Source organism: Lycorma delicatula, chromosome 2 (genome assembly GCF_047948215.1).
Source record: "Lycorma delicatula isolate Av1 chromosome 2, ASM4794821v1, whole genome shotgun sequence".
Classification (NCBI taxonomy): domain Eukaryota; kingdom Metazoa; phylum Arthropoda; class Insecta; order Hemiptera; family Fulgoridae; genus Lycorma; species Lycorma delicatula.
In genome coordinates, this window is record NC_134456.1 from 98,199,165 (window position 1) to 98,224,713 (window position 25,549).

General features: G+C 29.6%; 1 protein-coding gene across 15 annotated transcripts in view; it reads left to right on the plus strand.

Moving 5' to 3' along the window:
* Window positions 1-25,549, plus strand: part of trol (terribly reduced optic lobes) — a 1,106,314-nt gene that overhangs the window by 848,060 nt on the left and 232,705 nt on the right. For all 15 annotated transcript variants that reach the window (XM_075355875.1, XM_075355878.1, XM_075355883.1 and 12 more), the window contains 5 exons: window positions 6,573-6,706; window positions 7,555-7,645; window positions 18,182-18,319; window positions 21,119-21,250; window positions 23,237-23,353. In XM_075355875.1, the coding sequence (XP_075211990.1) occupies window positions 6,573-6,706; window positions 7,555-7,645; window positions 18,182-18,319; window positions 21,119-21,250; window positions 23,237-23,353 (612 nt within the window). The remainder of the gene's footprint in view (window positions 1-6,572; window positions 6,707-7,554; window positions 7,646-18,181; window positions 18,320-21,118; window positions 21,251-23,236; window positions 23,354-25,549) is intronic.

Genomic DNA, 25,549 nt, shown 5'->3' on the forward strand with positions numbered 1-25,549 from the left:
GAGAATGTTAAAAAGGAAATTCTTAAATCAGCAGAAGCAAACTTAGGCGGAATAAAGAGAACTGGTAGAAAACTTTGGGTTTCAGACGATATATTGCAGCTGATGGATGAACGTAGAAAATATAAGAATGCTAGTGATGAAGAAAGTAAAAGGAACTATCGGCAATTAAGAAATGCTATAAACAGGAAGTGCAAACTGGCGAAAGAAGAGTGGATTAAAGAAAAGTGTTCAGAAGTGGAAAGAGAAATGAACATTGGTAAAATAGACGGAGCATACAGGAAAGTTAAGGAAAATTTTGGGGTACATAAATTAAAATGTAATAATGTGTTAAACAAAGATGGTGCACCTATATATAATACGAAAGGTAAAGTCGATAGATGGGTGGAATATATTGAAGAGTTATACGGAGGAAATGAATTAGAAAATGGTGTTATAGAGGAAGAAGAGGAAGTTGAGGAGGATGAAATGGGAGAAACAATACTGAGATCTGAATTTAAGAGAGCATTAAAAGATTTAAATGGCAGAAAGGCTCCTGGAATAGACGGAATACCTGTAGAATTACTGCGCAATGCAGGGGAGGAGGCGATTGATAGATTATACAAACTCGTGTGTAATATTTATGAAAAAGGGGAATTTCCGTCAGACTTCAAAAAAAGTGTTATAGTAATGATACCAAAGAAATCAGGGGCAGATAAATGTGAAGAATACAGAACAATTAGTTTAACTAGTCATGCATCAAAAATCTTAACTAGAATTCTATACAGAAGAATTGAGAGGAGAGTGGAGGAAGTGTTAGGAGAAGACCAATTTGGTTTCAGGAAAAGTATAGGGACAAGGGAAGCAATTTTAGGCCTCAGATTAATAGTAGAAGGAAGATTAAAGAAAAACAAACCAACATACTTGGCGTTTATAGACCTAGAAAAGGCATTCGATAACGTAGACTGGAATAAAATGTTCAGCATTTTAAAAAAATTAGGGTTCAAATACAGAGATAGAAGAACAATTGCTAACATGTACAGGAACCAAACAGCAACAGTAGCAATTGAAGAACATAAGAAAGAAGCCATAATAAGAAAGGGAGTCCGACAAGGATGTTCTCTATCTCCGTTACTTTTTAATCTTTACATGGAACTAGCAGTTAATGATGTTAAAGAACAATTTAGATTCGGAGTAACAGTACAAGGTGAAAAGATAAAGATGCTACGATTTGCTGATGATATAGTAATTCTAGCCGAGAATAAAAAGGACTTAGAAGAAACAATGAACGGCATAGATGAAGTCCTACGCAAGAACTATCGCATGAAAATAAACAAGAAGAAAACAAAAGTAATGAAATGTAGTAGAAATAACAAAGATGGACCGCTGAATGTGAAAATAGGAGGAGAAAAGATTATGGAGGTAGAAGAATTTTGTTATTTGGGAAGTAGAATTACTAAAGATGGACGAAGCAGGAGCGATATAAAATGCCGCATAGCACAAGCTAAACGAGCCTTCAGTAAGAAATATAAGTTGTTTACATCAAAAATTAATTTAATTGTCAGGAAAAGATTTTTGAAAGTGTATGTTTGGAGTGTCGCTTTATATGGAAGTGAAACTTGGACAATCGGAGTATCTGAGAAGAAAAGGTTAGAAGCTTTTGAAATGTGGTGCTATAGGAGAATGTTAAAAATCAGATGGGTGGATAAAGTGACAAATGAGGAGGTATTGCGGCAAATAGATGAAGAAAGAAGCATTTGGAAAAATATAGTTAAAAGAAGAGACAGACTTATAGGCCACATACTAAGGCATCCTGGAATAGTCGCTTTAATTTTGGAAGGACAGGTAGAAGGGAAAAATTGTGTAGGCAGGCCACGTTTGGAATATGTAAAACAAATTGTTAGGGATGTAGGATGTAGAGGGTATACTGAAATGAAACGACTAGCACTAGATAGGGAATCTTGGAGAGCTGCATCAAACCAGTCAAATGACTGAAGACAAAAAAAAAAAAAAAATATAGTTTTATTTGTGTAATTAATTCACAAATATATCAATGATGAATGATGAGTTATAACAAGACAATGTGAGTCTTCAAGCGATGGAATGAGACTGCCAGATTGTAGTGCAGAGCTTGGAGCCAGCTTATATAGTGTGGATGGAGCCAAGTGAACCACTAGGAGCTGTGTGCATTGTAGGAGATGTGTGAAGTGTCAGGAGCTGTGTCTCAACACCTACATATTACATGTGGGATTACTCAAGGGAAAAATTTTTGCGATGCTGTAGAGGAACACCGGTATCTGGATTTCCAAATGTTTTTTCATCCAGCACTATGTCACACTGTACATCTGAGTCAATCAGAGTGTGTTTATTTGAGGATACTTTCTCGTTGTATTCGAGGACCTGAAAAAGTTGCGGACTTATGTAATGTAAACATGAGTGTTTGTTGCATATTTCAAGAGGCTTACTTTAAACTGGGACTTTTAGAAAATGATGACCACTGGTAAGAGACAATGATTAACACAATTTTTACAAAATCACCTTCTTAATTTCGACAGTTACTTGCAATTATATTAATATGTTGTGCACCAAGTGACCCTCAATCGCTATGGAATCAGTTTAAGGATGAGCTTTCAGAAGATGTTCTTCATGAATAAAAAATTCTTAATCCAGATGCAGTTTTTGACAGCAAGATTTACAATTGTGGACTTATTTTGTTGGAAAATGTTTGCATCGATACTGGCTCTAAAACATTATCTGAATTAGGACTTCAACTTCCTTAATGTAATGCTTTCAATGCAATTGAACTGGAGTTTGACAAGGAGACAAATTACAATGAAAATGAACTATGAAGATTCATTTCAGAGAACAAGGAAAAACTAACAACTGAAGAAAAACTTTTCAGTTTTTAACACCATTATTGATGCTACAACAAAATCAAATGGATCTATGTTTTTTTTGGATGCGCCTGGTGGAACTGATAAATTGTTTCTTATCAACTTAATGTTGGCTGAAATACGAATCAGGGGAGGAATTGCAATACCTATTGCATCATCTGGAATTGCTGCTGCACTGTAGGAGGGAGGTCAGACAGCACTTATGCTTTAAAGTTGCCATTTGATATTGACCACGTAAAAAAAGTTAATGCAATATTCTAAATCATCAGGAACAGCAAAATTATTGAAAGGATGCAGTCTCATTTTTTAGGATGAATGCCCAATGTCTCATTGGAAAGCTTTAGCAGCACTTAACAAAACATTATAGGATTTTCAAAATAACAAATTCATTTTGGAAGGAAAGTATTATTACTTGCAGGAAATTTCTGACAAACCCTTCCTGTTATACCAAAATCAACAATGGCCGATGAAATTGACGCTTGTCTAAGAGTTCACATCTTTGGAGAGAAGTTATGGTACTATCGCTTAAAACTAACATACGAGTTCTTTCAAATGATTGTGAGGCTATAGAGTTTGCCAATCAACTATTAAGAATGGGCAATGGAATTCATCCGTTTGATAATAATTCTATCACCTTTCCCAATAATTTTTGTGTATACAATCAACAAATAAGTTAATTGAAAGCGTTTTCCTGAATTTCACTGAAAACTACAAAAATTATCACTGGATTCGAGAAAGGGCAATTTTTGCAGCTTACAATGAAGATGTTAACATTATAAATTCTAATTTTATGAAACTCATTCTGGGACAAGCAAACATTTTTCTTCCTGTGAATACTGTAACGGAGCAAGATTAGTCAGTTCTGTATCCAACAGAGTTTTTGAATTTCATTAACATCAACAGAATACCGCCATATCACCTGGAGCTAAAGATAGGAATTACTGTTATGCTCTTGCGGAATCTGAAGCCATTGAAACTTTGCAATGGGATTTGAGTATATATCAAAAATATTTCAATAATTATCATAGGAGTAACATTTCTTACTGGGAAAAATGTAGGTGAAGATGTTTTCATACCACTGATTCCAATAATTTCAATCGATCTTCCATTTCAATTTAAACATTTGCAATTCCCTTTAAGAATATCATCATATACAATGACCATCAATAAATCACAAAGACAGTCCCTAAACGCTGCTGGATTACTGTTTGAAAATAGTTGTTTTGGTCATGGTCAGTTATTTGTGGCATGCTCAAGAGTTGGTTCACCAAGAAATTTATTCATTCAAGCTGAGAATTGCCAGACCTACAACGTAGTTTTTTACAAACTACCTAATTAATTACGTGGGATAATAATGTTTTTATTTTTTTCTACTTTAATGTATTGCAATATAATATATTTTACTTGATTTTACTATATTGTATTTTATAATTGTTTATTATACGTACTTTATTTTCATTGTTCACCAACATCCAACATTCACATGGTGTGCTGGTAACATGTATAAAAGTCAAAATAAGTTTTGATTATATTCACGGCTAACAGATAGAATATCAGTAAAAAAATCTTACAGAAATTGTGGTTTAAATTTTTCCTTCAATATGTAAATCATTTACTCTATGAAAAGACTGCTGCCAGGATGGCAAAACTGGCCCAGTTGACTTTAACAATAAAAATATAACCCTTTCCCTTCCTGAAGGGCTAGCTGCGTGCCGGCGGCCGGCCCAGGTGGCTAGTTAAAAAAAAAAAATGAATGTTTTTTTAAAATTTTTACTTGATAAGATACCATATAACCAGTGTTTCTTTCTTTATAACTTTCTCTTACAAGGGTATGTTTCTGTTTCTTTTCATACAATAGTTAAGCTATGTTACAAAATAAGTACTATATTTTAAGAAGAGTAACTTTAATATTATATTCAATATAGTAACCCTAATAATAATTATAATAATATAGTATAGTAACCCTAATCAATAAATTTACAAAAGGAGAAATTGTAATACAGGCTCTTAATGGTTTAAGATATATTAACATATATTAATAATAATTAACAGACAGACACAGTTCAGATATAAATGCACTTTAAATCACATTATCATCCAGATATAAGTCTTCCCGTCTTAAATAATATCCCCAACAACAAATTCTTACTTACTACAATGGTGATATCATTAACAACAATAACTTCACAATGATACAAATAGTTATCATTAAGGAGGATAACCATATATAGCTGAAAGATGAACATAATACATCATAAAGATAGTACCAGAGCAATTAATCATTGTAATAAATTGCTCAGTCATTAGTATGGTTTCAAAATATAATTAAACTAGAGAATGAATAATTAATAATCAAATGTTGAAAATGTTAAATTTTGCATACATTTCAGTGAAATTAAATTTTAACTTAAAAAATTAAGTGTTGGAAAAAAATGCAGCAGTGTTATGGTTTATTCTTGAAATACAATTAATGAAGAAATTTGATTAATACAGATTGGCTAAATCTTTTAAAGACACTGATGATGAAATATTAATGGGGAATGTTAATGTCCCTAATAGCCCTAGGTTTTCAGTTGAATAAAGGTGAACCAATATCGAAGAAGCCTTTAAAATATCACTCAAACTGTATTATTGTTACTAGTTTTTGATCGCGCTCAAAAAATTGAAAGTGTTAGTTTTTGTCAGGTTGAGAGCAAGTGATCCAGAGTCTGTGATGGACTTCTTTGAGCACGTGTCCATCGGGTTAGAGGAAATGGACTTCCTTTACCACCTGGTTCCTGAAAATGTAGATGATGCAAATAAGCGTTGTGTATTAATGAGCTGTTACAATATGTGATTATGTATGTTGAAGAAATTATTGAAACTATGAAAAGAGCAAATCAGATAATGAGAAATGAAGGAGTGAAGGAGAATGTGAAGAAGTAACATGGAAAACTGAACTAGAGTATATAGAAGTGAGACAGTTTTGACATGTGATGTGTTATGTGGAATAACAGCCTAATGGATTGCAAAAATTAAAGGAACTGTGCAACAATTCAATTATGTCCGGGCAAAACGAATGTCACACTTTTTTTTTCAAAATAAATGGAAATTTACTAAAATCTGTAATATTGATTACTTTTAGTAAATATATTTACTGTTTGTGATTGAATGTGTGATCAAAACATGATAGATTATAGAAACAGTTTAAATGATAAATAAATAATGCTTTCTTTTAAAAATTAAATTTTCAAGAACAAACAATATAATTGAAAGCACTAATAAAATATATTTTTTCATGATTGTTAATAACTACTAACTTGTTAATTATAACTTGTATAAATTAATTTGTTATATATTAAATGTAATGTTATTTAAAATGTAGTGCCTTAAACTGATATCATCATTTTAATATTTTTTTAAAACTTATTTACTATTATAAGAGTCATTCATAGGAAAATGTTACCTTGTTCAACTAACCACCTTCCGTCCTAGTAAAGTAAAGTCAGTTAACAAACCTATTGTTTGTGTATACTATATTTATAACAAAGTATTTATCTAAATAAATAAATATTTATAATTAACTTTGTAAGACATTAATTAAAATTATTAGCTTTAAATATCTTGCCTGTTATTAATTTTATTATACTTTCATGAATTTTAACAATTTTTTTATGTTTGTTTAAAACAAAAGTGCATTAAAACAATTTTATCTATTAATAGGTCGAGAGGTAGTGATCCAGTGTCGTGATGAAGGACCTCTTAGAGCACGTGTTCATTGGGTCAGAGGAAATGGACTTCCTTTACCACCTGGTTCCCGTAACATTAATGGAAGATTAGAAATGCCCAATATCCAGGTAAATACTGATATTTTAAAACATTTTTTTTTATTTGTATAAAAATTGTACATATCTTTAACATGGTTTTTAATGTTAATGTAAAATAGCAACACTTTCCAGAGTAAAGACTTGATCTTATGTACTCGTAATTACTAAATGCAAGTCTTCTCCACTGAAGCATTTACTTCAGTGATTTATTTCAGTAAAATGAATTCAAAATGTACTCCTGTTAGGTAGTTATTTAATTTAAACAAAGTGTGATATGGTGTAGGTATGCAATTAGTTACTAATTTTTATCCTGAACATGTTTTTACTTTTTTCTTTCTGTATTAATCATAAAATGATAAATAAATAGAAATCTCTCATTGTTTATTATTCCTTATTTCAACAAAATGTTATTTTTTTTCTATAATATTCAGAAAAATTTATTTATTATGTGTATGTCATTAGAATAGATAATAATGAAAAGTGTTTGTAACACCATATCTTTTTATTATAGTTAAAATTATTTACAGTTGTGGATGTCTTGGTACTGTATTCTGACTTTCTGGCTGTTGCTGTTGTTAACATCAATTCTATGCCTATGCAGCCAGAGGCTGACAGAACTACTATATGTACTTGTTAGTACATTAACAGAGATTGTTAATGTCCCTAAAGCCCTAGGTTTTCACTTGAATCAAGGTGAACCAATATCAAAGAAGCTTTTAAAATTTCACTCAAACTATTATCACCGTTACTAGTTTTGATCATCCTCAAAGAAGTGAAAGTGTTAGTTTTTGTATTTGCTGTGCTTTTTTTGTGTAATCTTGAAAAATTGTAATTTTACTTAAATGTCTTATAATTTTTTGATAACATTTTTTTTCTAGCTATCTCATAAGGGTACTTATATATGTGAAGCTGTTGGTTTTCCTTCTTCACCTGGCTCAAGAGTATCAGTGCATTTGAACGTTGAACCGTGTAAGTCTGATGAAAAATTAAAAATATATTTTATCCTTTTAATTTGCTTCTTAAATCTTTTTTAATGGTAGATGAACTTTTGTACAATTACTTTTTCTTTTTTGAATAATTTTATATTAGTTGCACCTTAGAAAGTTTATTGAAAAATATAAATTAAGCTATTTCATAGAAATATATAACTTAGGTTATTTATTTCAATTTTTAAATGAAATTATTATGATTCTATCAACTTGTATGGCTGATAAATTCATTACTACATTATTAAACTTGTTCTACCTTTGCTTTGTTGATTTCTTATCGCTAACTTAGACAGTTGAAATTTAATCCTGATTTTGCAACTCCATAAGTTAAGAGGTTGTATTCTTGAAATGTGTTAGGTAGAGTAGAATCAAAGTTTATAAAAAGATGCAGTTTAATTTTTTCTGGAAAATTGATTTTTATTTGTTTCATCCTACTCATAGAGAAGAAATAGTATGAATTCAACACTTATGGTGAATGAGTAATGTAGATTTAGATTTAACTATAATTCATGAAAATGAAGATTTGGACTTAGACTCATGGTTGCTTCATATATTAGCTATATTTTTCCGTGTAAAAACATTAGTTACAATAAACCAAATCTTAATTATAACTTTCTTAAATAAAAAAAATTCTCATTTTTGTGGTGTTTGATTCAATTTTTCTTAGAAGTTAAAATTAAGCTGCAAGTGTAAGATTTTTGGATTGCAGTTTATTAGATGAAGACATTAAAACTACTTTATTTCACAGTAAACATATGTATATTAAACTAACAAGTATGGTAGTCCTAGTCAAGTTGTCATTAAATTTATAGAAAGCATAATTAAGGGCAGTCTGTGTGGTATGGGCGGTCTGACTGGTGTGTTGGTTATGAGGTTTTCATTCATTTACCTATTGTTAATTCATAAAACTTAATAATTTTCTAAATTATATCTAATAAATTTCACATTGTAAGGAAGATTGCTTATGAAGTGTACTGTGGCTGGGCCATACATAATTTAACTTGTTGAATAAGCATTTTAAACACTACAGTCGTATAAAATGCAGAATGGGGATTTTTTAGTCTCAAAAAATGGACATCATCTGATTGTTAGTCTAGTAATTATTTTTTTCAGTTATGTTTATCATTTCCTTAGCTGTATCAGTTGTTGCTATTTTTTATTAGTATTTTTGTTATTAATAAATTTAAAAAAGTTATTTATTTGTGAATTTACTTTGTTTAGCACATATCTTTGTGTATGTAGACTTATAACATTGTATATTCAGACTTGCATTAACCTCTTTAACTACAAAGACCAATTGTACTCATTTTCAGCGAATAGAGCTGAGAGTTCAAATCTGGGTTAACTATGCAGCATTTTTCACCACAATGTGCAAAATTGATTATACTTGTTACTTATATAATCATAGTTTAATTTCAATTTCCAAATGTCACCAAATTATTTTATAATAATTACACAATACAGTTCAAACAAAGTTATTCAGGTGGTCACATAAAAAAAAAAAACAAACTGCTAACTGTAACGATTGCACTGCATTAATAAATTAATTTTAAAATAAATTATAAAACAGAATTAAAAATGAATAATAAACATAAGAAATTAAACTTTTTCAGTTCTTTAAATTTTGAATTTATTAAGTTGGCACCAATTTAAAAACATCAATAACTTATTAAGACTTAATTCGACAGAAAGTTGAACTTTAAAAAATTGAGATAGTATATTTTTTTTTATTTTTAGGTTTTACTTTTTTCTGTAATTATTATATTTCATGTTTTTGTTTTTCATTAAATTCATGAATTGGTTACATTAAAGTGCTGCCCTTATAAAAAAAGTCAATCACAAGATATGCAATTGCAAGAGTGATTATCACAGGAGTCCTGTACCTTAATAAAAATAAGAAAAGAAATGGCATAGAGTTATTAAGCATGAGGTAAAGGTTTCTAGTTTGTGAGAAAAGGCTAATATTAAAAGAAATTTTTTTGTACATCCTAGCCTTTTAAAAGTCTAGCATGTACAAAAAAGAATATCAGGATTTTAAAGCTATTTAATATCTGTTAGCTTTGACATACAACAATGAATTACAAATAAAATGAAAGAGTAACACTCTCATAGTTTTCCCTACAAGTTCAATGTGAGCACATGTTATGGGCACACATCCAATCGATTGGAGAATTTGTCCCATACTTTAATCAGCTACAGTATGAAAGCGACAGCTGCTTTAATCCTGTGCTTCAAATCAGGTAGAACATTAGGTAGTGGAGGCACAAACACAAGATCTTTTATAAAACCCCAAAGGAAAAAATCACATGGGATCAGATCGGATGACCTTTGAGGCCACCGTAAACAAATTCTATCATCAGGGCTAGGCCAACTGATGCAGTGGTTGAAGAAAAATCATTCAAGAGATCCTGTACAAAGTTATGCCAATGAAGAGGCACACCATCTTATTTCCAAATAAAATTCTCTGGTCCATTTTACAGTTGAGGAAAGAGCCTTGCAGGCAACATATCCAAACAAGCAACTCCTGTTATGCTTGCTTCAGCAAAAAAGAACTGTAAACTTGCCGTAAAAGTTCCTGGGAATTTTCTGACCCCTGATACAGACAATATGTGTGTTAAATTTATCATTAAGATGAAATATTGACTCATAACTTAACACAATACAATCAAAAAAGTCATCATCTTCATGCTGCAACTATTTGATTGCAAGGTGCTTGCACAGTTTAGTCGATAGGCGTCAAAGTCTGTAACAGCTATAAACCTATATTATATACACATGCATCCATAAAGGTATGAGTTGCATATTTAAGCATTTCCTAAAAACACTACCATCACTGGCAATGCTAGTTTGTGGCTAGCCTTCCTAACAAATTTTTTAGAGCTATTCATGAAACTCTCCCTGACTGACATTTTCTTGAGACATCTTTGGTTGTCCTTTTTTTCTGGGCGAAAAACACTTCTGCATTAACATCGTCCAGACATGATATATTTCTTTTAATAAACAAAGATATATCACAGTATATATCAATTAAAATAATAAAATTAGCATCTGCTTTACAGCAAATTGTACTCTTTGTACAACCATACTACCAACTCTACCATACTCTATTCGAGGATCACAATTAAACTTTCTGTTGAATGCGCATTGAAATGTAGATTAACATACAGCAAACTGCAAAACACAAAAGGTTTACTGTTCAGGAGACCCCATTCTTCCTAGTGGTGCTATTAAGTGGAAAGATAGGGAATCAATCTATGGCCAGGTGGGCAACTAAAACTGTCCTTTGTGTTCTTTGATTTTAGCCTTAAATCAACATGGAACACCTCATTAGATATACTGTAATAAATTAAAACCTCTATAAACTTTTTTGTATATCTGGTATTTTAACTTCAAATTATAAGACTAATTTTCTTGTATATTTGTGAAAATATTTAAAAAAATGTTATTAATATCAGAATGACATCAGGCTACATATTATTTTACAGTAGAAATCAAGCAACTTGCTAAACAATGTTGAAGACAGAAAATGAAAAATCTTCAATTCAGCAACATAGACAATGTAATTTTTCATTAAAAGATCTTAAACATAAATTTTATTAAAAAAAAGTATTCAGTACAAAACTTAGAGAAAATTAATATAGAAAATTTATTTGCTGGGGATTTCTGCAAATTAAAAAAAAGAATTGTGAAAATCAGTCCGTTTGGTGAAAAAGTGAGAGTTAGATTAAATAAAAACTGTTTACATGAGTTGAATTGGGAATTTTGTTTTGAAGTCAGTTAAGATCAGAGCTTTGGTCTAAAACTTTTCTACTATCATTAAAAAATTAATGACATGATTGATCTCAGTTGCGCTAACACATAATTTGCAAACATGATTTATTACCGTGTTGTTGCTAGCAATAAATTACATATTTTCCACTAATAATAAACTGCTTATTGTATTATTATTTTTAACTTATTAAAATGTTTCATTTGGTAGACTCCATTAAGAGATTAAAAGTCTAGAAGAATCAATTATGAGGTGTAGCTATTAAATAGCGAGACTATTGCCGTAAAATATTTTTTTTATTTTAAATTTATACATATTTAGTTATTATCTCCTTCAATATACACCCCTCTTCCCTACAACGCTTCATGCAAATTTTCCATTGTTTGAAACAGTGCTGGAAGTCTTCTTCTGTGAGTTGTTTCATGATGCTTTTTCTTTCACAGCTTTAGCGATCTGAAATCTGGTTCCTTTTAAGCAGATTTGACCTTTGGTACAGAGTGCCAAGTCAGGCGAATAAGGCGGATTGTCTAACACTGGGATGTTATATTTGGCTAGAAATGTCATGACAGACAATGCAGTGTGAGCTGGTGCATTGTCCTGATGAAGAACCCATGACTTTTTCTTCCACAATTCGGGTTGCTTTTTCTTATTTTTTCATGGAGTTGAGGAAGGACCTTGAATAAAGACAAGAATAGTTAACTGACAGTCAAATTGGATCAGATTACCAATTTTTTCAATATTTTTATCTTTTTTTGGCGTGGAAGGGTGACCTGGATGAACATCATCTTTAATGTCTTCTCAGCCCATTTATTGCCATATACTTTGTTTTTAATAAAAGATAAGTTTCAGTAGCGGTTTTTCCAAGTTTCATATGACATTTCACGACAATTCTTTGCTCTAATAAAACACTTATAATTTCAAAACAAAAAAAAATATTATACAAACGACCAATATGTCTACAGAAACTAGAGTGGCAACAATCGAAAGAGAAGGCTTCACACTACACAACTGTTAGGCATATGAATTTGGTGCATGCGCAGTTCTTCTGTAGCAGCATTAGTCTTGTTATTTAATAGCCACACCTCGTATAATGTTAGATGCGACATACTTTTAAATATTTGTAGTGAAATGATTTTATTTTTTATTACAAGTCATGAATCACTAAAAGTGTGGATAAATTGTGCACAGACAATTTATCTGTGTGTAATTAATTATATTCATTTCATCACATGAAATTTGTGCAAGCAGCTAGGAAGAAACTGGAAAAAGCTTCACTTCATTCTAAACAAACTCAACTATCCAAATTTGGATATCGTTCATATATAGATGTAGGAATTCATTATTCAGGTACCTATTTGTTAAAACTTAAAAATATATTTATACCATTGCTAGTATGTAATCTTTTATTTTAATTTGGTTCTTAAATCAGTCTTTTGGAACATATTTAATTATAAAATACACTTATTATTATTTAATGATTTTTTTTTACCAATAGAAATAATTTTTTCATGAATATTAAGGTTTTAGTAAATGAAAAAAAAAAATTAAAAGTATTTTTTACACTGATTCGATCCTTCCTTTCAACCCCCCTAAAAAAAGTAATCATGCAAACTTGTATGACAACATTGTTCCTTGCAATAAGTCATTTGTACAAATTGGGTTTGTTATTCACAGTCATTGAACTTTATATATTTTCAGTGACATGAAAAAAGGGTTAGTTCATTTTTAATCTCTTAGATTTTTATTTTTTATGAAATGATATAATCTTGAAAATATCTCTTTAGTGAACAACAAAATTGATAAAAGCATTTATGCACTCAAGGCAATCATATTTTATTCTGAGGTTTTTTCTACAGTATAATTTTAATTTATAAAAAAAAGAAATACAGAACTATCAAAAATGGAATACTGGGAGAAGATATTTTTAAAATTATTGACAAAAAGATTACAGATTATTAATGGTGATTCTAAAAAATATTGTAATTAGTAAATCAATTCAGAAAAGATTAAAAAATAGAAAATTAAAAAAATCTGAGTTCGATGAAAAGAAAAAGAGGATAGAATTTTACTGAAGACAACATGTTAAAATAATTTTAATACATTTTAGAACTTTGTGAAGAAATTTGAAAAAAATCACTTTTACTTATACAAGTGCTATCAATACAAATTCACTACATAAAAATTCTCAAAAATGAAAGAAAAATATTTAAAAAAAAACAAATTCCTTTGAAAAAAATAAATGAATTATGAAATTAAAAAATGAAACTGACAGAAAACAAATTGTACTAAAAAAACACAAGATAAAAGTAATAACAATAATATAAAATAAGTTTTTTAAGCATGGCACAGTTGGTTATGTTATATATAATATTAATATTATATTATTTATATATAAATAAATGAAATTCAACCTTACCAACAACAATCCGTCGGCGTTCTCTTTTTTAGCACTTTCGATCATTTGACTACCTCAGGAAAGGTTATTCTTCAATTTCAGATCATTAAAATTAAATTATGTAGATTGTAAATTTATAAAATGTTAAAATCACAAAAACTGGTTGTCATAGTATAAAGTTAATCATGTCTGTTATGTAAGAAGGTCATAATTGTTATGAATATTAGTGGTTGGAGAGAGACAGTTTAGTTAGGTACGTTGATAATTATAAATTATTTGTTTAAATAAAATATCATCCTTGAATCTGGTCTGTTCATTGATTAATTTATTATTATAATAGTATTATAAAAGGTTGGTAGGTTAGAAAATTTAAAGAGGGAAGTGTATAGGATAAATTTAGATATAGTAGGAATTAGCAAAGTTCAGTGGGAAGAGAAAAACGACTTTTGGTCAGGTGATTTTAAAATAATTAACTCAGCTTCAAATAATGGGCAGGCAGGAGTAGCTTTCGTTATGAACAAGAAGATAGGGAAGAGAGTAGAGTATTTCAAAATACATAGCGATAGAATCATTGTAACAAGGATAAAATTGAAACCTAAACCAATGATTGTTAATGTCTATATGCCCATGATGATGATGAGGTAGATTGTGTATACAAAGAAATTGATGAAGCAATTAAACACATAAAAGGAGATGAAAATTTAATAATAGTTGGAGATTGAAATGCAAGCATCGGAAAAGGCAAGGAAGGAAATATAGTGGGTGAATATGAGCTGGGCAAAAGGAATGAAAGAGGGGACCGACTTATAGAGTTTTGCACGAAGTATAGTTTAGTAACTGCTAACACGCAGTTTAAAAATCATAATAGAAGAATATACACCTGGAAAAAGCCAGGCGATACTGCAAGGTATCAGATAGATTATATCTTAGTTAAGCAAAGATTTAGAAATCAACTCGTCTACTGCAAAACTTACCCTGGAGCAGATAGTGATAGCGACCATAATTCGGGGTTTAAAAACCTGAAGAAAAGGTGTCAGATGAATCGGTGGAATTTAGAGAAGCTTGAGGAAGAGGAGGTAAAAAAGATTTTTGAGGAGGACATCGCAAGAGGTCTGAGTAAAAAAAATAAAGTAGAAAATGTAGAAGGAAAATGGGAGAATGTTAAGAAGGAAATTCTTAAATCAACAGAAGCGAACTTAGGTAGAATAAAGAGAACTGGTAGAAAACCTTGGATTTCAGATGATATATTGCAGCTGATGGATGAATGTAGAAAATATAAGAATGCTAGTGATGAAGAAAGTAAAAGGAACTATAGACAATTAAGAAATACTATAAACAGGAAGTGCAAACTAGCGAAAGAAGAGTGGATTAAAGGAAAGTGTCCAGAAGTGGCCATTTTGTTTTGGTTATATTATAAGTTAAGAGTATGCGAACGAATTGTGGGTAAGGTTGAATTTCATTTATTTATATATAAATAATAATAATAATTCAAGTAATTCAATGCACCAAATATATGCCAAATTAAAACTATTTTATTAACAAAATTACTAATCCTTTGACATCAGCTTGAAAATGAAAAAAAGTTTAAGAATTAATTATTATTTTTTACTTTTTAATACATTTTTTAAATTGATTTTATATTTTAAAAGTCGGTTTTTTTAAAATACAGGTCTATGAAAAATATTGATCTTGTGACAAAAGTCCTTTGTGAGGAACTTGCATCTTAATAAAAATAAGGAAAAGAATATAAAGAACTCAGGATGCTATTATCATTATTCTGATAATTGATAATAAATATTGTTATTATAATAAAAAAATAAAAATATTTTCAAATCCTCTATGTAGACAACGTAATTTTTCATTAAAGAAAAATCTTCCACTTTTAGTTTTATGGGAAAATTTTTCAACAGTACCATCAAAAAACTTATATAAAATAAAATCAAATTAAAAAAAGCACATATGGTTGAATTGAAAATCTCTTCCTACTTTTAAAATCAATTTAAAAACTGACCATTATTTTGATATATTGTATAGCCTGTGTAAAAACTTACAAAATTAAGTAAGAACCCAGTTATATATCAGACTCCCGATGCATTCAAATAAAAAAAGATTCCTGCTTATCACAAAGAGGATAATTTAGCTACCATATGAATCTGTATGATTCACCTCATTTAGTTGAAATCTCTTTCATAGTGGTTAAATTGATTTAAGACTGAACTTTTTTATTGCTCTTCCTCTGCTCTTTTTTTTTAAATATTATTTTTATCACCATGCAGTTAACATGGACTGAAAATCAATTTTGGATACTTTTAATTCTGATATATTATTCATGTATTAATTCTTATAATGTATATTTTATGAATTTAAGAATTTGTAATGCATAAATTTTAAGTAAAGGTATTTATAATCTTTTTTCATTAGTTGCTTAATAAACTTATGAATATGAGTATGTACATAGGTTGTGGGAAAAAGTATATTGGGAATCCCAATTGTAATTGTTAACTTAAAAAAACGTTGAATCTCGGTCATTAAAATAAGATTTAATATTTTTTTATATTTTCACAGTGAAACTAACAACAGACTTTGTTTACACCTAATTTCCTTGTTTTGTTCTTGATTATAACATTTTTATTACCATAACCACTGAGGCTTTTGTTTCCAGTGTGGAAGCTGCTTTAATAATATTTTGTGTTTTAATATTTAAAGTTTATTTTTTTTTGGTTGAAAATGTGTTTTGTTATGATGGTGAGTTGTGATACATGAAAGAAATGTTTCACAAGTAGTTTGCTGACATCAGTGTTTCACATCGTAATGCGGTGCTAAACTTGATCAATAAGTTCAGAGCATTGAACATGCATTCAGCAAAAGGTACAGGACATTGAATAAACATTTAAAATTACACTCTTACAAAATAACTGCAGCACATCAATTACACGATACTGATTTTCCTAAATGTATATTGCCGCTGATTTTTGGATTTTATTAATGAAAAAGGAGAATAAATTCTTGATGTAATTAATAAGTTTTCAGGTGAATCATGGTTTTCCTTATCAAATTGTCAATAGCCAGAATAGTTGGATGTGGTCTTCTAATAATCCTCATGAGATCTTGTTACAATCATTACGGCACAGAAAAATTGGAGTTTAGTATGCTGTATTATATAAGCAGATAGTTATTCAGTTTGTCCACAGCACACTAAACTCAGAATTTTATTGCAGTGAAATCCTTCAATCAGCTGACTAAATGAAGAAGGAATTGTTGGAGAGTACTTTCAAGAACATTGAGCAGCTGCATATACCGTTGATGTTTCGGTAAATTTGCTGCATAAACTTTTAAGCGATAGGCTAATTCCAAAGCATATTTGGCCACAGATTTTTATTTATGGGAAGCAATGAAAGGATCTGTTTACAAAAATGATACTATATACTATATGAACCAAAAAATAACAACAAAATGTGTAAGCAATCAGTCCTTTGGTGCTTCAACATATATTTTCAAACATGTGAACATGTTTAGGTACGCCTGGTGGCAAATGGTGGCCTTATTGGACATCTTATATAAATAAAAATTCATTAGTAAGATTCATAGTAATTATTATTTCTATTTCTTTGATTACTATTTGATTATAATAAATTAAATATTTGTGAACATTAGTGCACATTTTTATTTGGGACACCTAATACTTCTCTAGTCTAACTAATGACTTATTTCTCACCATCCACATCTTTCCTTGTCATTGATCTCTTCTTCCTTATTACCTAACAAGTTTGTACATGCTGGTCTGATCCAATGTGTGTTGAGTAAAGCTAAGCCTTCTAATCCCTCTCCCAAGTTTCAATAACCAGTAGTGTGTAATGTGTTTAACCATTATGTAGTATAACATTCATTACTATTATTGAATTTGTAATAGATATTCTGATTATTGATAATAACTTTTATTCTTCTTTGTAATGCTTACCGTTCTCTTCTATGCCTGCCCTGGTAAGTCTTGTTCAAGTTAATAAAATTGAAAACTTTGTTTTAGTATGCACTTTGTTTTTGTATCGTTTATATCATTGTAAAGTAGGTAGAGTAATGTCTTACTGTTTATTTTGCAAATGAAAGCAACAATTTTATTGCTTCTGTAGGTATAATTTATGAAAGGTTGTATAATTATGCATTCTATCTTAGCTTGTAAATTATATTTTTGTATATGATGTGTTGAATATGACAGTAATACTCTTGAAAAGGTGTATTCTTATGAAAGAAACATAATCTTATTATATTTGTCTAAATGTTCATTACAAGTGAGGTATATGTACTAAATATGTTTACTTTTACTTTTTACTGCAATTTAATTACTTTTTTTATAGATCCACAACCTGTCACTCGTCCACCTGAAGCTTGTGATCTGCATGAAGCCACTTGTTCTAATGGAGAGTGCATTAGTAAGGATTTAGTGTGTAATGGCCACTTTGACTGTACTGATGGATCAGATGAAATGCGTTGCAGTTAGTATTTTTAGATCTTTCTTTATGTTAAATGGATTATTTATTATTTGATTTATTTACTGAAATATTTTTATCTATTCTCATATAGTTCAGCTTAATGGATTAATATTAAACGGCTGTAAATTTTTACTGCTAGTAAACCTGAAAGTCATTTAAATAGTTTTTTTTAATTCTAAAAATGGTACACAGCAACTACTGCCATTATTACGCTAACACCATGCAGTGAATTATAATGTGAACATCACGCAGTGAAAGTGTATTTGATAATCTTTAATTCCTATGATCTATTGGAAACAGTTTATAACACCATTACATGCCATTGTATCTTTACTTCAAATCATCAATTTTCAGGATACTCCACAAGGTAATCCTGGTAGGTAATATTGTGAAACAATAAAATTGTAAGGAATGGAGTTTGAATCTTATTTATTCATTATAAATTTTATTACAAGCATTATTCCAGTTTATTTTACCATTGCTGAAATTTGTAACCCAGAATCTTCCAGATGAGTTGTAGAACATTATCTATTTACACAGAGGTTGGCAGAGTGGAACATATATATATACACACCTAAAATTTTAAATAAGCTTATTTGTTATCTGTAAATTAAAAGAAAATTAGGAACTTATCCATTGTCATACTGTTAGCCTTTTTATGCACTATAATTTGTTTAGCATATTTTATAACTGCTGTACTAAGAGAATTAATTTTATTTTTGTACTTCTTTTTATTATTTTTATCACATGCAATCTTGTAATAACTTATACAGCTAACTACCCAGCATGTGTTAGTGAATTCCAAACTGCTTATATGGAAAAGCATCTGTTATTGAATTCCAAACTGGTTCTTATTTTTATTGTTTACCGAATGCAGTTCAGTTCAGTGTTCTGAGTAGGTGTACCACTTGGATTAAAAAAATTCATTTCATAATCTTGATATTTCAAAATGTACTGAACTAATGAACCACAGTATTTATGTCTGCTTTATTTATCATTCTAATTAATTTTTAAATCACACTTTTTTAAGTATTTATCCCTATATATCTTTTATTTTATTTCTTTGTTGCATGAAATGTACAGATAATTTTCTAGTCCTGCATATTCATTATTTATGAGTGTGTTAATAATCATTGTTAGTTTTCTAGAGTATTTTCTGCTTGTAGTTCATAATTTGTGTAATGTACCAAAATAGCCTGGAACGAATAAAACTAAAATTTGTTTAATAAAATATTTCCACTGTTGTCTGGAAGTGTATTTGTGTACATGGCTCTTTTACTATAGCCTGTAGAATTTACTACTTCACCAGTTTGCTGCCTTTGATACCAACAAAAATTAGTACTAGATTTTATTTATTAAAAAAAAAATCTCGTATATTTTAGCAGATTTGTTTATCCGAGGTTCTAAAAAAAGTTATAAATAAAAAAATGTCATTATGTGAAAAATGTTTTCTTTTTTTTTTTTTAAGAAAGTGAAATTTTCTGAAAAGCTTCTTTATATGTTGACAATCCCTAAAATTAATTTTTTATAAATAAATATTTTGGTACATAATAAATAATACATTGTACAGATCCGATCAGAAATTAGCATATATGATATTCCACTAATAAAGAAAAGAACTGCCTCAGCATTTTTCTGATTGGAGCAAGGGATACCATGTAAAATTTTGATCAGAGCACTATCACAAAATACATAATTATAAAATAAAAAAAAAATAGATGTTCAGTTTTTTTAAATTCAATATTAATTATTTAAAATGTAATTACCTTAAGACAATATTAAAGTAAATTGGTGAAGTTGCTGAGTATAAAAAATAACTACAAAATAAACCACAATTCATAAGGTAATAATGAAAGTTATTGGAGATTATATTTATACACATTGAACAGAGATCCAGAAAAGGTTTGTTTATTTTTTACATAGTATTTAAAAATCCATTAACAAAGTAAATTTTTTTTCATAAATGAAAGTCCTTTAATTTTATTTTAAATAAAGTAGTGGGAAGATCTTTTAAATGGTTTGGTAATTTATTAAATATGTCAACTGAAGTATAGGCCTTTTCTCGTAAGCCAAAATGTTGAAAAACAGTTCTGTTGTTTAGTTTGATAGAGATGTATATTTTTTAAGAATAACCGACTCTATTTTAGGTAAAGATTATACACTCATAAATATGATACCTTTATTATAAATACATATAAACCATATAAAGATATAAATAAAAATCATATAAATATAAATATCATATAAAATATGATGTAAACGTATAAAACAATAATTGAGGATGGATATATATGTACATGCAGATGTGTGCACTTCTGTGTTCACACCAGCATTTGCGAATTCCTTTCATTAAATGAGCAATTTTTTTAGATTAGTGAGCAATTTAATAGATAGATGTCTACTTCATAGTCTTCACACATTTGGGTAAAATTAAACAGTCAAAAAAAAAAAATTGTATAGCATAAGAGATGTGGGCAATATAATAATAATTATGATTTTATGAAATGAATTCCTTTTTCTGCAAATTTGGAATCCTGTGAATGAGTTTATTATGCTACAAAGATATCAGTCATATAAAAGGCATAAAAAAGCTGCTTAAGAAAACATTCATCCAAAATATTACTGAAGTGTTATTCTAACACAGTAGCCATTTTTTTAAGGATATGTGGTACTGGCATTCATTCAAATGACAACTGGGTTTAAAGTGCTGTCGTAAGTATGTAGAATATGTAACACCTTTTAAAATATTTGAAATTTTTAAAATTTATTATTCTGGTGCTAACATTTGTAATACCGTTACAGATCCGCACGGCTGTGAACCTAACCAGTTTACATGTGATAATAAGAGATGTATTCCTAAGGTTTGGCATTGTGATTCTGATAATGACTGTGGTGATGGCTCTGATGAAAGGAATTGTGGTACTTCTCCACCAGGTTTGTTTATCTCTTTTAAATGTTGTTTTAACAATTTCTATTTCTGAAAATTTTAATGTCAGAAAATGCCACAATAAATGACTTATCGTAAATTATAATTTTATTGGCTGTTGCCAAACAGTTTATTGGTTGTTAAAAATTCATTATGTTTATTATTAATGCTGTATTTTATGGCTTAAAATCGTTGCGTATATGAAATATTTCTTTTAATTAGTTTTTTACTTTTGAGAATTGTGAATTGTAGTTTGAAGGTAGTATGAAAGCAAATGTAAATATAAATATTTTTTTTTATACTGCAATGATTTTTTTGTAATCGGTCATTTTCTTTTAAGAAGTATGGAAGGGATTACACTAAAGCAAAATATGTTTTCTTATACCGCAATGATTTTTTTGTAATCAATCATCTTCTTTTAAGAACTATGGAAGGGGTTAACACTAAAGCATGAATTTAATGGGTAATATTTATTGGTAACTAAAATAATTTATTAATAGCATTTTGCTACATGTAGTATTTATTATTACACATTAAAGATCTAATTGAAAAAATATGTTTATTTATATATATATATTTTACATAAATTTTAAAATTTTTTATACTTGTATGGTACATTTTTTTTGGGGGAAAAAGGAAACACTTTTCTAGTTAATATATTTAAAAATATATAATTAAAAATGTAATCAAAATTTAAATATTAATCCTTCACTGCTTATTAATTTTCAGCACTTTGCCATGCTGATTGCATAATTAGCCAAAGAAGATTTTCTGAACAGAAACTGCTTTTTTTAAAAATCTGTTCTTATATACATACATTGTGAATATGTTCTTATATTTTTTTTAACAAATATTGAAATTTTTTCATAAAACAATTTTTAAGTGAAAAATTTCTTTTAAAATTGTCTTTTACATTAATCATTAAATAAGCAAATGTAGAAATGTTAATTGTTTTTTTTTTACTCATCACTTTTAAAATTGTGTTAAGTCACAATATTGAACAGAACAGATATATCAAAATAAGAACTAATTATTGAAATGAAAACATCATTCACTAGCATGCAGATGTAAATAAATAAAATTATATGAAAATTGCTCTTATCTCCTGCCTATAAAAATTAAAATAATCTTTATTAGTATTTTTAAATATTTAAAAACATGGAATTAATTATTTTTATCCTTAAAACAAAAATGAAATATCATTTTATTTATAGTAAAAATATAAGCAAAAATAATGTAACTGAATAATTGAGAATTTGGAAGTTATTTCAAAACTCAATACAAGGTGACAGTACATGACAAAGACTTTATGTTATATTTGTTTACCAGAAGCTGTAGTCAAATAAAACAATGTAGCAGAAAAAGAATAACCGTGAACTAAAGTTGAATGGAATAGTGAAGAGAGATTCCATAATTTTGATTAGACAAGTAAACCAGTGAAAGGGTTAATTTAAAAAAAAAAAAGTTGTATTAAACTAATTGATGACAAAGTATCTGTTAAAAACAATGTTTTTCTTTATATTAAAAAAAAATAATTATAAACTGTTCAGATTTCTGCTAATGAAATGGATTTCACAAAACCAGATAAAATGAACGTTACACAGCAGAATTATTTTATAATTTCAATAATAACTATTTTAGAGGTTTTAAATATGCAAAAAAGTCCACTATTATAATAACCCCTCTAAATTGATATTCCTCAAAATATCTTAATTTAATATTAAATACCACCCCTCCTATATTGTTAGTCTATAATATACTATGCGATGATTAACATGTTGAAAAACGTCTTTTGTGTCTTTCAGCAATAATGTTGAGTATGAGTAGCTAGAACAACTACATAATGCTAGAAATAATGCTAGAATAACTAGTCAAAACAGTGTACTCTTCTGTGATTTTCTTCAGTTATTCTAAAGACAAATTTCAATAATGAAATCAAATAACCTTGTTTTTTTTCACATAATTGAGTGTTGATATTTTATTCTGTTCTACAGGTGCTCGGTGTAGAACAAATGAATATGAATGTAAATCTTTAAACCAATGCATTCCAAAATCATTCCAATGTGATATGGAAATAGACTGTCAAGATGGAAGTGATGAACTCGGATGTTGTAAGTGATTTTTAGTCAATTATTCATTTACAAATATATTTCATAGTGAAGGTTTTTTACAAGTTCCTTGATATAGTTAAAGATGATTGCATTCTAATAAAATAATATAAACAATTTACAATAAAATATATTGGTAACTTATGAAAATTTTAATACAGAGTGTCCAGCTAAAGGTATCCAAAAGTAATGGTTTATATTTATAAAACCAGTCGTCATAATCTCTTAAACATAGGCTCAATCAACAGGAAATATCTCCAAGATTTGTTCTGTATACTCTCAAGGTCAGGGGAATACACATGGGCAGGAAAGCCGACTTAAAATGCAATCGTAGTAAATAGTAATTAGTAGAGATGTAAATTCCACAATAGAAGGTTTATTGCATGCTTTGATTTGTGGAGTTTCAATCAGCTATACATGTTCAACAGCATGTACAAACTGAATGGAATATTGATTCCCCTACATCAAAGTCTGTCTGTGGGTTATGACTTTAAGAGAGACTGGAAGCTTGGCTTCACAAACTGGAAGTCACCCAAAAGTTTCAGTTAGTAATGAGACTGTGGGTTGTGTACATGATACATTCACTGTCAGTCCTGGAAAGTCAATTAGGCAGGCTAATATGAACTGCAAATAGCTCGTTCCACTGTTTGTTCACATTGTTCATAAGCGGCACTGTTTTTGATTGTACAAGTTACAACTCCTTGACACATTACACTAAATGATTTCTGCCTACAATATCTGTTTGCTGCAGAGGTAATGCACCTTGTTGAAAACAGTCCTAATTATCTTAATACGTTTTTATTTAGTGATGAGTTACTTTCATAACTGTAGGAAAGTTACAAGACACATTAGTCAAATTTGGGTACTGAAAACCCTTATACAGTAATCGAAAATGAAAGGGACACACTGAAAGTATGGTTAGGACTGCACAAAAATTATGTTATCGATCCATCTTTTTTCATGGAGCCCACTGTTACAGGATACATGCAATTCAACATGCTTGAGAACTTTGCTGTTCCTCAGATTCCTGCAGGCTTCAGTTTCCAACAAGATGGTGTTCACCAATTTTCTCTGAGATGTTACCATGTTCTTGAACATATACAATTTTCCCCTGGAACTTAGAGGTCAAGGGGAAAATTGGCCATTCACAAGTGGCGAGTCAATGTGGCAAGAGCCGCATTGTCAGACCGTGTCGGAATTCCTAGATGCGGTAGCTTTGTTCAACCAGCATCCATAGTTTATTTAAGGGAAAGACTTACCGCATTGCTGTGGGAAGCTAACCCTGAGTATAATTGACCACCAGCCAATTATGGCTCCAAGCGCTATTAATTGGTGAACAGGTACTTGCTGGCATTCAGTGACATAGGCATAGCAGCGAATTGCTGCTTAGATGAAATAAATTCTATTATGAATTTCATATATATTTTAGTAGTTGACAGAGTGTGTCTACCTATTTTTGCAAATATATGATAAGTGAGCGGTTGGGACAGAGCAGCTGGTGGTGTATGGCACCGCGCTTAGTTCGTTCATGCTGTTAGGTAAGCTCTAGGAGTATTTTAGGATACTGGTTACTAAACTGTTTGAGACTCAGTTGCTGTTTGTGGCACAGATATTTGGGCTTTTGCTTTAGGGCAAATGAATGGGGTGGTGGTGGGAGAAATGCCAAGCAAACCAATGTTCAAATCAAAGTTCAGCACTTACTCCAGTTGTTGGATTGAACAAGGCCATTGACCAACTGCATGGTCACCTAGATATACAGATATCACTCCTTTGGACTTTTTTTGTTAAGGATTTATTAAAAGTTGTGTCTATCAAAGAAAGGTTCAACATTTGGATGAAAAAGAGCTTTGGATGAGTAAGAGATGGTTTGGTCATATGATTAGAATGAATAAAAATAGTAGGCTGAGAATGGTAATGGAGGTAAGCAGTGAAGAGGACAGCTGAGAGTGGAACGGCAGAAGTAGGTAACTGAAATTCTCAGTGAGAGGGGTAAAACTTTTCAGGAGGAGAGAAGAATGACAATGGACTGAAAAGAATACAAAAAACTGTTAGGTGGAAACCAATGCTTAATGGCACAAAGGGAATAATAAAGAGGAAGAAGAAGAAATTAATGTAATATATTTCAATAATAGTCCTATTTTTTAAAAAATATCTTAGCTAGACCATTTAAGAGCAAATCCGTTCTATGTAAATAGCATG